General features: G+C 43.8%; 1 protein-coding gene across 1 annotated transcript in view; it reads left to right on the plus strand.

Annotated features, from left to right (window-relative positions):
* EPHA4 (EPH receptor A4) overlaps positions 1 to 17,362 on the plus strand; it is a 103,219-nt gene that overhangs the window by 40,992 nt on the left and 44,865 nt on the right. Inside the window, exon 4 of the mRNA XM_035888836.1 lies at positions 3,016 to 3,171. Within this exon, the coding sequence (XP_035744729.1) occupies positions 3,016 to 3,171 (156 nt within the window). The remainder of the gene's footprint in view (positions 1 to 3,015; positions 3,172 to 17,362) is intronic.

Here is a 17,362-nt window from a genome sequence, read left to right on the forward strand (position 1 = left end):
TATGAAAATATTTTTGTTTTAGAATTTTCCTTGGATCTAGTGCAGGTGATTGTAACCTTGTTATGTTTGTGGGTGATCTGGATGTGAGAAAAGATTTTTCGTGTTTGGTTTTTTTTTTTTTTTTTTAAAAACTAACAAAGAACTAATTAAGTCAAAGCTAAGGAACTGAATTAAAAGTTTGCATTGCACATGTGAACTAATCTTTTTACAATGGTATCTTTCAAAAGCTGTGTAAGAACGCCATTCATGCCAGGTCTCACCCAGCAAATCCTTCCTAGAAAAGCAACCGCATGAAGATTGGTCATGAGCAAGCAATGAAGACTTTCAGGGAACAGGTTCTGTACGGGCTTCTTGTTTGCCTACTAAATCATCAACCTTCAAAAAAAGCCCATCCGTAGCCTTAACAGGCGCTGGCTGCAATAGGTGTGTCAGCAGTACTTCATGCTAAGAACAGCTTTTACGGGATTAGAGTTTTTAAGTCACGGTACCATGGAGCTCTTAGCAGTAAAGGACCACTGGTTTAATGCAACACATTCTCTAATGTCCTTTTATGCCACATGCTGATATGTCCTGAATCTCTGAGGATGCTAAAATGAAGAAAACTAACTGTTCAGGAGTAGGTAATTTTTGAAGCAAAATGGCTGTGTGTGCTTTAGGAGCAGTGACTGCATTGGAGGGCTTTCTTCAGGTCTTGAAATATTAATGATCTTGGCTTAATATAGTAGAAAACAAAATACAGTGCATGGAACAGGGGGGAAAAAAATCCTTGAATTACAGACTGTTGACCTTGCAGTACCCACTGTGTCCATCTATTCCCTTTTAAACCACTGAATCAGAAAAAAAAGTGAGAAGGAGGAATGGTCACAAAAATCTTTACCTGTGACACTTTCCTACCTTTACAACAGCATGTTACAGCCTGAGCAGGATCTTCAGCTTTGTACTGCATTGCTTATCTTCTAAGTATTTTAACACGAGGAAGATACAAAAGACAGCTCTTCGTTTAATAATTCCTGTGAACTGCGATGTTCGTATTAACAGTAATGTTAGGTTTTGCATGTTTTATTTTAACAGCCTTGAGTAATAGGGAGAATTTTGCTGATAAGAGCAGTCAGCCTGGTCTCCTCGTGTGTTCTGTTTTTCTACGCCTTATCTTTATATATGGCAGCGAGATTCCTCCTGTCAGTGTCTGTCCTGGTCATATACAGGCTTCAGTGTTATTTCTGATCTGAGCTGTGTCAGTGAAAACTGGGAATGGTATCTCGGATCCAAATCTGCCACTTGACTGCCTCTGTTGTTAAACCAGGCACAAGAGGATGTGTAACAATAGTACAACTTGCTCACCAGATATTGCAAATCACATCAAAAAATGAAAGGTAATTTTCCATGGTGTAGTGTGGTTTGTTTTTTTGTTGTGGTTTTTTTTTCTTTTTTTTTTTTTTTTTTCTTCCTGGGCAATTCACATCCCGAGCAGAATTAAGCTTTTACATGAGTTGCCTTTGTGTACTGCCCGGCTGATAGGCCATACCCAGTGGGTTTGTATTTGTGCTCGGGGACTAACTGTCTCTGATGTGGGGAGGCTGGGCTTGACCCCCATGATTCTTCCTGCCAAAGATGTGGTTTCTGATTTTAATCGAAACCCCAAGGCCGTTTGAAGCATGGCCAAAAAGCACCTTGCAAGTTGAACCTTATCTAATAACGTGATGCATGTAAACTCTGGAAGCATAAATCATAGTCACTTGAGGAATGTGTTTTTGTAAGATCCTCTGGTCCAGTGACAGCCACAGCGAGCAACAGCAGAGCAATCTCACAGTGCTCTTACAGATGGTGCATGGCACGTTGTAAAGTTGGGACTCGTTAAGGAAATTCCATAAATGGCTTTGGTTAATAAGAACGAAGTAACTTGCTGTTTTATAAATGTGTTACTAAAATCCTGCTCCATTTCTCATTGGAGGGCTTCGTAAGAGAAAGAAGGAAAGAATGATGGGGGCTAAGGGAAGGGTGAAACAGAGAGAGTCAGCCCTGGCTGTGTGTGGGGCTGCGTCCCGTGTCTTGGAGCCTGTGCATAGCAGGGGAATGCTAAAGGTAGTGTGGGTGATAAATGATGAGATGTGAGAGTGAGTCACACAGCAAATACTAGGAACAACCTTCCCTTTTTACACGTTTGCCTGCCTGTGTATTTTCTCTGTCCTCTGTAGCGCTGAAAGCCAGTGGTGATGGTGGGCTTTTATCTCAAGCCAAGGGGGAAATTTCTAGGATGACATACTTGTTAGCCATTATTAAAATGTGTTACTAATGATGCTAATGAGTTTTTTCCAAGTGATGTAAAAGTAGCCATCCATATAAGCATTGCATTTATGAAGATGATGTCACCAAAAGCTCGCCAACTGCATGTGGGAGCTGGTGGCATTGGTGCAGTTACTGCTATGCCCTGGCTTTGAGGAGGGGAGAGCATTGCTGATTTCCTCCCTTGGGGAGAAAGAGCCAGATGAATTCTGCCTTGCCGGGCGGGAGATGTGCCATTTCCGGGCCTGTTAGGCTGAGGGCCTCGCTGCCAATCCCAGTGGGTTCCTGTCCCACTCCCTCTTAAAAATTGGCAGTGTCTGACTGTCAGCTGCCATTCCTTAAGTGGTCATAGAATAAACCAATTGCACCCCTTTTGTCATGCGCGCTCTGTGTGTGTGTGAATGCAGGTGGACATGGGTTAAGCAACATGCAACTCCACAGTAAGCACAAAGAGGCAGCTGATTTTCTGGCAGTGTCAATAGAAGAGTATAATTTTTTTAATCATCTCCAAGCTAGCTTTTAAAATGGCTCTTGTTGGAATTAGAAATCGGTATCCCCTGACATAGGATTACTCATTAAGAGTGTGTCGATTGTTAATTCTTCACCTGGGGCTAAGAGGACATCATTAGATCTCTTTGAAATGTCTCCTGCCTTGATTTTGAATAAGTAAGCCAGCAATTTATGATCACAGCCTGGGCAAGTAACACTCTCCCTTCCTGTTCTTCCATCTAGCTTGCAAAATCGGATACTACAAGGCTCTCTCGACAGATGTTGCTTGTGCCAAATGCCCGCCTCACAGCTATTCCATCTGGGAAGGCTCTACCTCCTGCACCTGCGATCGGGGCTTTTTCCGAGCTGAAAATGATGCTGCCTCCATGCCCTGCACTCGTAAGTTGGTCTTTGAACAGTTTCTTTCCTTTTTATTATCAGTTTCTTCTCCTGTCTGTCTTTTGCTCTGTATGTGGGAAATATTGCCTGGAGATCTGTGTCTCTAAGAAGGGTCCTGCTTCTGAGAGCAGCATTCAGTAGCTCTTACAGCCTTTTGCAAGATTCAGTCTGCATTTTGGATCACATTTCTGGGAGAGAAAGCGTTAGTTCTGAGCCCTGAATTCCTAACAGTGACATGGTTGCACTGACCCTTGAGAGCTTACAGTCTAAACAAATCGGGAGACTGGGAGGAGACAAAGCCGCAAAATCATAGAATCATAGAATGTTCGGGGTTGGAAGGGACCCCTAGAGGTCATCTAGTCCAACCCCCCTGCAGGAGCAGGGACACTGCTAACTAGATCAGGTTGCTCAGAGCCCCGTCCAGCCTGGCCTTGAATGTTGCCAGAGATGGGGCCTCCACTACCTCTCTGGGCAACCTGTTCCAGTGTTTCACCACCCTCATTGTAAAGAATTTCTTCCTTAAAAGAAGAGGAGTGATTTGCACACCTCAGTAACTGAGTTGGAAATAAAACACAGTCTGAGGACCTGTTTCCAGTAGATCATATCACCTTTCATCTCTTTAAATACTGGTATTTGTAGAAATTGGGAAAGCTTTTCTCATAATTGTGTGAGCTAGGGTAAATAGGTAATATTTATAATCTCATTATATATCTAGTTTGCTCAAAATAGAGCTGGTAACCTTTAGGAACATAAAAGTGTTCCTCTGAAAGGGGTGGTAATAATAAATCTTAAACCTTAACAAAAGAAACACACAAAGTATGGTTTATTTTATCCTTTGCAGTAAATACATTATGTACAGCAAATTGAACTTGCTTTAGTTCCACCAAAACGCCTTCAGCAGGGAGAACAAGAGGTGTAGCACACTGAGCACACCATGGGGTTGCTGGAACAACTCCTTGCCCTATCTGTTGGTTGATGGCTTACGCAGCCAAAGACCTGGGATTCCAGGCATGCTCTGGTACTAAATCGTGATCATCCAGTTCTTCAGTTTTCATTTCTATAGGAGCAGAGCGGTTTGAAAGTGAAAGGGGATATTGATGTTATGGAGTCATAGTAATTTGGTTGGAAAAGACCTTTCCACTACTTTCCACCACTAAATGATGTCCCTAAGCACTTCATCTACCTGTCTTTTAAATACCTCCAGGGTTGGTGACTTGGCCACTTCCCTGGGTAGCCCATTCCAGTGCCTGATAACCCTTTCAGTGAAGAAAATTTTCCTGATACCCAATCTAAACTTACCCTGGTCCAGCTTGAGGCCATTTCTTCTCATCCTATCACTTGTTACTTGGGAGAAGAGGCTGACACCCGCCTCTCTACACCTTCCTTTCAGGCAGTTGTAGGGAGTGATAAGGTCTCCTCTCAGCCTCCTTTTCTCCAGAATAAATAACCCCAGTTACCTCAGCTGCTCCTCATAAGACTTGTGCTCCAGACCCCTCATCAGCTTCGTTGCCCTTCTCTGGACACGCTCCAGCACCTCAATGTCCTTCTTGTAGTGAGGGGCCCAAACCTGAACACAGCATTCGAGGTGTGGCCTCACCAATGCCATGTGTGGCTTTCCCTGAAAGCTATTGGAAATGCTTCCAGATTTTAGGAGTTCAACTGTATATTTATGTAGAGAGTGTATGTGTCTGTGAGTGAGGGAAGGCTGAGATATTTCTTTTATAACATTTTAATATATTCCAAATTCATTTTGTAGAGATGACTCACATTTATTTAAATCTTAATTTCTCCCTTACAAGGCAGAAACAAACTATGTCCATAACTAAGCCAGCACTCATCCATTCCCCACTCCCCCTTGATTCCAGCTCTTCTTCAGTGATTGCCCTCTTTTCAGTTGTGGGTTTTGCTGGGGAGAGGTTAAGCAGGTCTGGGCATAGCCAGGAGCACCTGCTTTTGCTTAGTAGGAAAGCAGAGAGGTCTATATCCCTTGCCAAATGTTGACTGGGGATGGAGGTCTAACTGTATTGTGAAATCTTGCTGAAGTGGGTAGGAACATGCTTTTTATAATATAATTTACACTAGGAGATATAAAGCTTGACCATTTTGATAGGAAACATGTCTTTTTGCAACAATAAAACTATTGTTCGGAATACACCCTAAGTAACATTATACCAGCAAAAGTTTCTCATAAAGCTCTGGTCCTAGTGAGTGATATCCTGACCAAATTGAAATCAAATTAGTAATCAACTGGTTGAATTTAAGTAGGTATATGCAGTAAGTGAAGTATGAGGAGAGAGAAAAATGCTTCCAGATGGGGGAATTGTGAGCAAATGATATGTATGTTTGCTTGTATTGCAAAATGTACCCCTGTAAGCTTAGCCCTTTTTTGTCAATTCTTGGACCTACTTCTGGCACCCTTCCCCATTACCGTCTTTGGAGGTCAGTCAGAGTTGCAATCCCTGACCTTGATCTTTTACCCTGAAAATACAAAGAGGGAAGAAGAGAAGGCAAGGGCCATCGTGCTGGCAACATTCAAGGCCAGGTTGGACAGGGCTCTGAGCAACCTGATCTAGTTAGCAGTGTCCCTGCTCCTGCAGGGGGGTTGGACTAGATGACCTCTAGGGGTCCCTTCCAACCCCGAACATTCTATGATTCTATGATTCATCTCTGCAGCAGTCTAGGAGGAGTCGGCATGTGGAGGCAAGCCAACACCACAATCCCATGGACAGCTGGTCTTGGAAAACAAGATGCCCCATTTCATAGTTGCTGGAGGTCCCATTTTATAGCTTCAAATTTTGCTGTAGTTTAAGGTCTCCTTTTTCTGTGATCTAAGGTGAAGGAAGACACAGGTTATTTCTGAGCTGGCTTGTGGGGCAGCTTTGCTCTCCCACCCACTGATGTGCTCAGTAATATTCCCTCTTTGAGGTCTGCCTTAGTAGTATTTGAACATTGCTATGATGGTGGTACCTGCACAGGCACAAAATGCAACCCTGCATGCATGGTGCACCTCTGCGTTGTGCAAGGGGCTCCTGAGGGGGCTGTTTGTTCACCGTGCTCCCCACACCAAGCAGCCTTCTGCCCTTGCGCTTGAGGCAAGTGACAGAAGGAATTTAAGGGCCTCTGCTGAAGGAAGCCCCTCCGGAAGAAGCTCCCCATTTGTCTGCCTTTCCTGACAAGATGTGGAGACAGAAGGGAGCGTAAACATCAAAGGTTCTTTCAGACGGATTCAGACTCTAATCAGTTCTTACCAGTTGGTTAAACCAGGTGACAAACCCAATTCCCTTGTGCTGACAGCCATAATAATCAGGCACCTTCTTTGTTCATTATGTTCTCTTTAACCCTGGTATTCTCATTCAGCCCTGCATTTAGTAATCGCTCAGTGTGACGGCGCACTAATGAAGAAATAAAACACAGTATCTGAGATCCATTCTTCTAGCAAAAAGATAGACTCTGCTCCACTGGCTTGTAAAATCAGGTTTCTGTTCACTTGGAGAACTATTAGACCAGGTGAATAAAAGTAACATTGGGTAATTTGGAGAGAACACCTGGAATGGACTGTGGATTGATCCTTTCTTTATTATTTCTAAGCACTTTTTAAGATGAAGAACTTCAGCCTTCTTAGGATGTGTTTTTGCAAAGCTTTGACCCTTGGCTATTGATTTCCTTTAGTAATAAACTGTCTGGCCTCGTCACTTATCTCGCCTTCTAGGTTGGGGGAGGAAGACTGTTATGACTTTCCATTAGCCTGATTGTGCTAGTGGATGAAAGGGAATTGGAGAATTCCCCTTCCTTTTCCTTTCTCGCAATTCCCATGGTAAGTAATAAAAGCAACACCTACTTCCTGATGCGCTGGTCAGCAGAGGTGCTCCAGAGTTTTCTCCTTCCATAATGCCACTTTCTGCCATCTCCATGCATTGTTGTGTTGTAAAAACTGTGCCTAACCTTCAGGCAAGCCAGGTATCCGATCTAAACAGATAACTCGAACTCTAGTTTTAGTATTCTGCTCTATTTTAGCTCTTCTATAGCGAGTAGTTATGTCTGGCTTGAATCTCTTACAAGTAAGAGCAGAATGTGGAGGGACATCAGCACAGGAGACAGTGGAGCGGGCTGTGTCGGAAGGCCAGTACAACCTGACAGGCATGTGTTTGGTGATGCATCTTTTCCCTCAAGCTTGCCTCATTGGGATAATCATCAACGTGTCTGTCACCATGAAGGAGCAGAGCCGCCCTGGATCTGCTGCTTTGACCAAACTCAGGAATTTAGACTTTCAACTCTGAAGCACAGTGGGCTTTTCAGCTGTGTGCTTGGGCATGGAGATGGTATGATTGACCTGTAATACACTTGAGCACAAACTGTGGAAAACACAGATGCCTCTCCCTTTTGAAAGCATCGCAAAAATAATAAGGCAACTATTCTGACCTTCATTATCTTCCAGTACTTGCTGAGAGGATGAGTCTTTCATAAGGTTAGCAATCTAATGGAGAATAAATTGCCTTACCGACATGCAAATCCATGAGGCTGGAAAACAATCAGTCTCAATCATGGTCCCCATCCCTGAGCTTCCTCCTCCGTAAGGAGATACTCAGTGAATTGCAGCCTGGTGCAGGCAGGTGCAGTTCCCACTCAAGTTAATGGGCATTGGTCCTGCGTCCCCACCATTAATGAGTCGGGTTCTCTAACTGTTTCTTAACAAACAATGCTCACATTATGAGTGAGTATGGAACGGTTTTGTATTGTTTATATTGTCTGTTCAATTCAGATTATTAATGATTTTTAATTGGGAGCCCTTTACAAAAGAGAGATTACCAGCATAGACTGTCCAGCTTGAAATCTGTCTTGGTAAATGACCCTGAATAATTTAGTCCGTTGTGCCACCCAAACAGTAACTGATTGATTGATATTTTGGCATGGCCTGAAATATTTCTAAAACGGTTGCATTTAAGACAGTTTATACCGGAGAAGCTTAGAGATAATGAGAGCAAATTTAGTGAGATGCAAGAGAAAAGTGCCTGCTTTAAAAGGGCTTTCTCCAGTTTAGGTTATCAAGAAATCGAAGAGCCTGACTTCAAACAGCAAACGTCACTTACTTGTCTTTACATTCGCCTCTTCTAATTGAATTTAGTGCACTGCTGTATTTCCTCCAGAAAGTATATTGTTTTTAAATTACCATTTCAGTGCTATTACTCAAGGCTCCTGCTTCTAATGCTTTCTGACAGTTATCGGCATAATGAACCATAATGAAATGATGAGCAATCTACAGTGGAAACTCAATGTGGATTCCACTAGAGCTGTGTGACTGTGTTGTTAAAATTTGAATGCACATTAAAATAACACTGTCCTTATTTGTTTCCAAGGTCAAGGCTTCAAAAAAGGTCTGAAAGGTCTAAACGCTTCAATTTTGTAAATGTTACAGTCTAATATATGCCCCTAGCACAATCTGGTGCTGCATTTAATATATCTCAGAGATAAATATTTGACCTGCATTTTCAAAAAAGAGTGATTTTACCTACCTAATAACTGTGCTTGCAAATGAGTAATTACACAGGAGCTGGTTATTTGAGGATATGTCTATTATGATTGCTTAGACTTCTAAATAAACAAATGTGCTCTTTTTCATTCAACTTAACTCATGCCTCTTCTAAATTTCCAGACAGACGCTGATTATCACTGTTCTAGCTTTTAGAAGAATAAGAAAGTAGGGTACAGTGCGTGGTCATGCTGGCTAGAATGTTGTAGGTAGCTTTGTGTTGGCTTTGCCGTGCTTCCTTCCCAGGGTTTGCATACTTGCGCAGTCTAACCTTTGCTGTTGGAGCCCGTTCTCTGTAATACGAAGTATATGCCAATACAGCCTCTCATCTTCAGAAGTTAAATTTACGACCTAATAATTTTTCCATGTATTTATATATGTCCATACCTTAAGTAAATTATTTTATTCTTAAAACATCATATAAGGTTGTTCTTTGTGTAAACAGTACGTCAAAACGCCTTTTAAGGTGCAGGATGGCAGTTGTAAGAGCAGAGGGAAAATAGACCATCAATCGCTGCCAGACCGAGAGAAAAGGTTTGTGAGTGATGGGAATCTCAAAGGAGAAGGCTGTCTCCCCTCGTCTGTGGTGACGGGCTGAAGGAATTGAGAAAACCTTGAATAAGAAGGGGAGTGGTTATGGCTCGAAGAGAAGAGACGGGAGTAATTTGACAATGTGTGTTTATAATCAGACGACTTAAAATCATTGCTCCTTTAAATACGGCAACTGTTTATTAGCTGTCTTCTGATTTTCTGGCCAGAGCTTGAAATTAACAGACACATTTACTCAATTAAGTGGGGGCTTTGATTTGGTTAGTCAGGACCCAGTTCTGTAGAGTCGTTGAAGTAAATTAGAGGGCTAACAGAGTAAGAAATTCAGTCGTTGGGCCAATGATAGAACAACTTATTTTTTCTGGTTGGATTTCTTTCCTGTCAGACTGTCAGATAACTTTCTGGTATCCACAGTGGAATTCTTTTTATCTGGAAAGATTGAGTGAACACAGGTGGTATTGTCTGCAGCTGAGCCTATTAGTGTAGATGTGATAACGTGTCTTAGCCTATGTGGCAATGCAAAATGTTCTTATGTGGCGGTTTTTGGAAGAGAAACCCAGAGCCCACAGGGGTGGCACCTACAAACATCAGTTTTCCCACACCGCTGCCAGTGGTAACTGGGCCTCTTTGCTTAACTCCATTAGCCTGGAGAGAAGAGGAAATATCAGTTGGATTGTTTTCCAAGTGAAAGGAACAAAGCCTATTGTGAAGATGGTAACCAGGGTTCTTTTGGCAAGTCAATAGGAAGTCGTACATGCCAGTAAAATGGGCATTTTATCATTGGCGCTGGTCCAAGATCCCTAGCTTGGCAGAACTCCCACTGAAGTCAAAGGAGTCTTGCCTGAGTAAATAAATTAAGAATTGTTTACCAAATCAGTTGCCTTATTAAAACCCAGTTGTAATGCTAACCGTGCACAGAAAGGAGAAGGGGGTGGAAATAGAGCAGATGACTGATATTTCAAGAGGCTGTCACATCTTGCAGACTGTTGACTTTGGTCTCACCAGTTGTAAAAACACATAATCTGTAATGATAAATGGTCAGGAATAGCCAGGCAGACAAGAAGCGAGGGTTGTCCGAACTGTCAGTGCTTGTGTAAATTAGCCCACAGCAACAGGAGACCTGTCCACAACTGCTGAAAGGGGCAATTAGTGGCAGCAACATATACAGCTGTCACAGGAAAGTGTGGGCTTTATTTCTGAGCCTAAACTTACACAGCCCAGGTGTTTACCCCACATTGTAACTTGTCTCTCGGTTAAAGATCAACAGCAAAGGCTTATCTGAAGGGCTTCACAGCTCACATGCTGAAACATTATTGACGGTTCCACAGTTGTACATGTTTAATGAAGCTTTGTGAGACGGAAAGAGGAAGCCAAGGGGCTTTTTCTTGACAGTGGTGCCTGGCACCACTTTGCCAGACATTTTAGTGAGGGAATTTAAAGAGTTTAAAGACATTGATTATTTAATAATTACCTTCTTTGCATCCACTCTGAAAATAGTAAACTCTCTATTTCACGCTCAGCCCTGCCTCCAGGGAGATGAATTTTAGGATCATGATCGAGTTAAGGAGTATTGATTAGAACTGTTAAAGGCCATCCGTACAGTCACAGCATTGCGAGGCCTTGTTGAGAGAGTAGCAGTATGGTCACGTTGGCGAGGCTGGCAACGCGACTAAAACCCTTAGCAGAGTCGTGCTGCCTCTCAGTGCTTGAGCTAGCCCCTTCAAAGGTACTTGATGTACTTCCAGTGACATTTCATTGCTCTCTGTGGATATGCTACAAAGATCTTTGGAGTTGTTCATTGTATGGGTCTTTTCTTTTTTACACCTCTTTATTTGCTCTCTTTATTCTTGCTGCGTTGTACACAAAAGCTGGCTTTCAGGCCTTGTGTAGCAGAAGATGTGCTAAACTTTTCACCGCTTCCGATAGCGCATTTCTAGTTAGGTTTTCTTGCTATTAGACAGTTGGATGCTTACTCCCAGGGGCTGCTGCTCCTGTAACTTATCAAAGACTTAACTGCTCCTCTGTAGTATCGCCAAGGCCAAGCTGCCGATTCAAAACAGGCCGGTTCATACTAGGCTCCTCTTAAATGACGGTGAGTCATAGCAACCTTCCCAGTTGTATGAATCTTATTTATTATGTAGCAAATTAGCTCAAGATTTCTGAATACCCTGAGTTCCCTTTGAAATCACTGGAGATGAAGAGGGTCAGTGTCTCTGGAGCAGGCTCATAAAGAGGATCCTTTGTCAGTCCCGGTCCAAAGCCCATTGAAGCTTGCTGGTCTGCCTGATTGACTTTTGATTAACAAACACCCATAGTTGGCGCTCTGCTGCATTTAACAGTATGTTTATAGGGTGTTTTCAGTTTGACGGTGAACTTGGAAAGCTTGAAACTGCAGCAGGTTATCGTATTATTTTTACAGTTTGTTAGAATAATTTTTAATCCTTACCAATCTAAGGTCTACTTTTTCTGCCTCAAAAAAGAGAGGTGATATTTTCTTCAAGGAAAGCGTGGGAATGGTTAAAGAAGATTAAAGTCTTTTCTACATGCTTGAGGTTTTCTGATGTCTGGGGGGAATTGCCAATGAAGCTTCCTTCCGATTTCACACTGTCAGGCGAGCGCAGACTGAATGCAGGGTGACAACCCACTTGAAAATAATTATCCATTGCCCTGGCTGCAGGGACATCCGTTACCTGATAGAGAAATGTGCTTTTACACACGTGCACACACAGACTGAGTAAATTACTTTTTTAATCATTTTCTCCTTCCAGGGCTCAAAAGCCTCATCCTGCTTCTTACTTTGCCACATACATATCTTTTGAAAGCATCTTTCTTTCAAAGGAGGGTACATTTTAAATGCACTGATCTGGTGACTGACAGGGTGCTCATAACGAAGGCTTGCCTTCTTGAGGGTATTTATTTGAAATATCTCCATTAGCACTTCCATGGAGAGTGTGGGTTGCAGCTTGCATTTTTAATAGATCTCCTCCCACAGATAGATATTTCAGGTGATAAATATTAACCATATCATAGGTTAGTAGTAAACAGATGTGGTTAACAGTCCAAATACTGATAATATCAGATTAGTCGCTAATGAGTAGTGTTCCTGCCAAAATAATCCACTACCACTGCTAATAGCTGAGGACTAAGCTGGTGCAAAAAAAGGAACTCCTGGTAAGGAGCCCTCTGCCAGGGGACACACTAAGACCCAGGAGTGTGGGCAGGCAGCTGTTCATGGCTAGAGAGCGCTTTATTTTGGGTGCCATCAGAGTAGGTTTCTCATAAGTGCTAAATTAGCTTTAAAGGCATTAAGTGTCAGAACCCTGTGCTGAGGTGCTTTTTGGTTTGTTTTGTGATGGTTTTGTTTTTCAACCTAAGAAAATAATATATAATGGCTAGTCAGGTCTGATAAAATGGGAAACCAAACCAAAGCCCTGAACTTTTATCTTCAGTGCTTTGTCCATGGGACCACTGAGAAAAGGAAAAAGAATTTTTCTGCTTGCCTCTATCTTTAGTGAACAAAAGCTGTTTGCCCAAAATTTGGAGCTGCTAGTTGTCTAAAAGTGGGATTCTGGCATCCTGTCAACCTGGGGCAGCAGAGAACCAAGCTGCAGGGTCCTCCTTATTTCTTGTCATTTTATGGGACAAGAAGTCACTCTGGAGCTGTTTTGCTGGGAATTGTTTCTTTCTCCTCTCCTTTGGCTGTCCTTTAATCCACGCCTCCTAACCATACGCTGTTGCTGAACTAAATTAACTGGTTTAGCGAAGACACTATTCTTTATGTCAAACAAGTCTGTCTGGTCCAGTTGTAGAAAACTGTAATTGAATTTACTGCATACGCCCACAGAGACTTTAGAGAAGCACCTTGCTGGGCAGATCAGTAATAAAAAAGGAAGATGTAAAACCAGGGATATTAAAACCTTTGTCATAACCATTTAAATATGGTTCTCCAGCACAGTGCACTTACAGTTCTACCCTCAGATCCGCAGTGCTGAACTTGCAGTCCTGGTGCAGCCTGGTCAGACCCCGTCCTTGGGCATGCCAAGGGTCCTGGTGCCTGTACTTTCCCTTCGGCATGCATGAAGGGCTGGCCGCCACTGATCCCTGAGGGCAGCAGGCATATTCACTCAGTTGCAGCTAATCGTCTTTGTGCTATTTGCCTTTGAAATTGTTCACTGTGTTCAGGATAGACTTTCTTTTTCCTTGGCAGAACGATTTTGCCAGTTCCACTAGGTTGAACCTCCTACAGATGTACTGTTACCCTTTGGTGGCAGGAAGAAAGGGGCTTTGGGTAACTCCCTCAGCAGGATGGTATCTGAACAGCAGGCAAACTTTGGGCCAACGACTGACGGTCCCTCAGTGTGTAGAGCAGCCTATTTAAATGCAAAATATTCTTTTGCGCAAATTGCAAATAAACAGTTCACTGATGAAATGTTGTTATGCCCAGTGTTAGTCTGCAGCCTGCTTCGTTTCATGGCCGTGGCCCCTTGCCATCTGTGCCCCAGAGGAGCTAGCTCAGTCCTGGATAGCGAGTTCGTTACAGGGTCCTCACTGCGGAAGCTGCGCGTGAGTCACTGCCTGCTCAGACCGGGCTTGATCCCTGGGGTGAATCACAGAGGCTCCTTAACTATCCCCACAGAGACCTGCAATCCACAGAGGGCTGGCACACAGGTAACGCAGCACATGGAGGTGTTCTGTGGTCTGGAAGGTAGGAGGGGGCCAGTCAGGTGTTGATATGTGCCCCTGTTGTTGTTTTCATCAAGCCTCTTATCAGAATTGCAGCGGCGTGCGGCACGCTTCTGACTGGAGAGGGACTTGAGCATTTTGTAGGAAGGGAGGGAGAGAAATATTGATGGATGAAAGGTTAAAATGCAGCCTGAGATTGTGGTAAAAGTGCTAAAATACATCAGTCATTGTAGTGCAAATAATGCTCATGCTATTAACCCCTTAAAACCTCTAGTTTTCCTTAATATTAATTTGGCAAAGGATACAATGTTGTCCTTAGGACAGACAGACCTGTCTGTCTGTAGGTGGGAGACAGATAGATAAAATGGCTATAGCTTATTGCAGCAAGAGAAAGCCAAACAATCTGCATTGCCCAATATATTTAAGTAAATCTAATAAGAGGGTTGAGGAAGATAGCAAGATTAGCTTGACAAAGATTATTTGTTGCTAAACAGACTCTTCAGTGTTTCCCTCAGCCCTGACACACACAATGAACTGCTCCACCCAGGGCCTTTCCATTTGCTTCATGGCTCAGTTGATTTTGATGGGTTTATTGTGAAGCAAGATTTATGGAGCCCCAGGAAGGAATAAAATTAAAAACTTCCGTTCCCTATGTTCCCACAGAGGAGTTCCCCGTGTCTGCTCACAGTGGTAAATGGGCTGGGTGAGGGATCTGGCTTTCAGGTCCCATCATCAAACCCTGCCACCTTTGCAGTCCCCCGACAGGAGAGGTGCAAGCGGCTCTGCAGATCCATCTCTCAGGGTTCTGTTGTCTTGGGCAAGGAAAGCGAGAGCACTTGGCTTCCTAACATCATAAAATGGACTTTCAAATTAGTTGTTTCACGAAATAAAAATGTGTGGATTTTTTTTTTTTTTCTTCTTGGGGCTGTGTGGCACTACTAGCTCCATGATTCCAGCGTGCCAAATGGCTCATGCAATAGCATGCTTCCGTCAGCAGGAGTTCTAAGAAAAATGCTGTAAATCATGGGGTTCAGAACAAAATCATGGACATTGGCACCAGTTTCAGTGGTGCAGCTCCTTATCTGCCCTGTAGCTAGATTTTCCTGCAAGAGGACCAGGGGTTTGTGTGAGGGAGGTGATCTGGCTGGCAGGGCGCTCTTCTTGCGGGATCCTGCAAGGTTCATCTTGAAACAGTGCTGGCACTTCCAGCCTGCCACGGCCCTGAAAGGGTTTTCGTCTCATCTATCGGTATTGGCTCTGTTTTCAGAAACAAAGCAAATCCCAATCACTACTGAAGGAGCAGATACGCCCTGTGCTGCAACATCTGAAACCAGGCCCATCAATCTGAAACTCCCCCCACTCTCAGTGCCAACAGCTCCATTGATGACTATGCTCCAGAAAGAAAAGAAATTGCTTTTCCCCTCACTGTAATGTCAGCCCACCATTTGGAGACTCCCCCACATCTTCCTTTTCATGCTGGAGGTGGTGCACTCATCTCTGTGACCTGCAAGCATCTGCTTCCCTGGTTTTCCGCTTCATTGCATCTCTGTTTAGACACTGCAATGCCCTGTCCCACATACTAATTACTGACTTTTTGCTTCTGAGGAGCTTGATTCATTCTGGCACATTTTCCCACGTGAAACTGGACCTAGAGCCTTGGAAAATATCTTAATGGACATCAAGAGTAAGTCTGAGTTTAACCCCAAACGGGCTGCTGTATCTGAGCTAAAAGGCACCGCTGTCAGACCATAACTGTGGCAGTATGAATGTTCCTCACGTGGAGTACTTTGCTTCACGAATATCCCCCTGAAACAAGGGCAGCCCTGGCAGAGCCGGGTGCTGCTCAGGGAGGGGAGGTGTTTGCACTGGCACAACCTTATCTCAGCTCTCCTGGCTCTGCTCCAAGGCGATGCTCTCGCTTGTGTGATTGCAGCAAGTGACTGCTCTGTAAGAAAAAGCCTTTTGCTTTTTCTCGCTGTAAAGTTCTAGTTGTTTCCCACAGGAGCAGTTTCTGTCCAGGACTTGCTGCTGCCAGGTACTGAATGGCCTCTGGGAGGACAGATGTCCTCGGCTCCCACCAGCTCCTGCAGCCACTCTGGCGAGGTCAGGTCTGTGCTGCACAGCATGGGCTTAGGCTCGCAGCCTACTGAGGCTGTCCTGCCTCCCTGACAGTGCGGAGGGACGAATCTTGTCAGCTTGCGTACCTGCCTGCCTTGAAGAGAGAGCCCTGGTGTGAGGCAGTTTAGGGGGTTTCAGGGTAGATGGGGTTTAGATGAGTTTCTGCTCAGCAGTTCCTGTGCTGCCACTCAAGTCCATGATTTCAGGAGTGTCTTCCACCTCATTGCACTCGGAGTGTATTTTTGAAAAGGAGGCTCTTGTATTTGCAGGCTAAGCTGAGACCGCTTTCTCCTGCCCAGCAGAGCTGGCAAACCCAGCTTTTGGGGGAAGGGGGAGCTAGTTTTGGGGATGAGGCACTGGGCTGAGACTTGGGAGAGTTGTGACCGATGCCCAGATGTGCAAGGCACATCTTGTGTGCCCTTCTTGTCTCACCATGTCTCCCTCTACCTCAGTTTCCATGTGTTGAACAGAAATTAAAACCAGTTTCTTTCGCTTTCTGCTAGTTTCTAAGCATTTTTGGAGCAGGAAATGTCTCTTACTGTGTTTGGTAACTGATCTTTCAGTAAAAGGGTTTTGTCCTTAGGAGTCCTAAATGCTGCCAGTGTATAAATAAAAGTCATGAATGGCAGCCCGGTGGTGTGGCAGGCAGGAGGGCTCCTCGTTGCAGGGGCTGGCCCGGGCTCTCTCTTCTCCTTGCAGTAATTCTACCTGTCGGTCCCGATTAACTCGGAGGCTGTTTCAAAGGTTTGGCAGGAAGGGAGGATTTCCCTCTTTTCAAAATGAACATATTAATTTCGTATTTCTGAAGTGAGCACAGAGAAACAATCCTTGCTCAGCTACTCTTGCAGCAGAGGCCTTTCATTTAGGTACTGAAGATAAGTAGATGCATTTGACCTCTATGTAATTTAAGACTCTCTTCTTAACCTACTTGCCTCTCCTAAAATAAAAGTCCTGTCTCCTGTTGAACATGTGTTACTTCCTGGCGGCTTCAAGCACAGACCCAAGGATGTGATGCAGCCCTCGAAACCTTGTCCCTCCGCAGCGTGCTTGGGTCTCAGGCTTTTAGATGCATCTGATGACTTGAGGCAGCCAGAATTAATCTTCACCATAGTCACCTCTTAACGCCTTAATCTCTTCGGTGCTACATTTAAGTCACTTCATAATTTCAGCAGAATTTCACCATAATGTATTCGGTTCCTGTCTTACCCTGATGGCTGGTTTTGTTCCTTTGGCATATAAGCCACTGTGATTGATTTATTTATACACTTAATGAAACTATTGGTGCTGGCTTTTTTTTTTTTTTTTTTTTTTTTT

Source organism: Egretta garzetta, unplaced genomic scaffold, assembly GCF_000687185.1.
Source record: "Egretta garzetta isolate BGI_Z169 unplaced genomic scaffold, ASM68718v1 scaffold161, whole genome shotgun sequence".
NCBI lineage: Eukaryota > Metazoa > Chordata > Aves > Pelecaniformes > Ardeidae > Egretta > Egretta garzetta.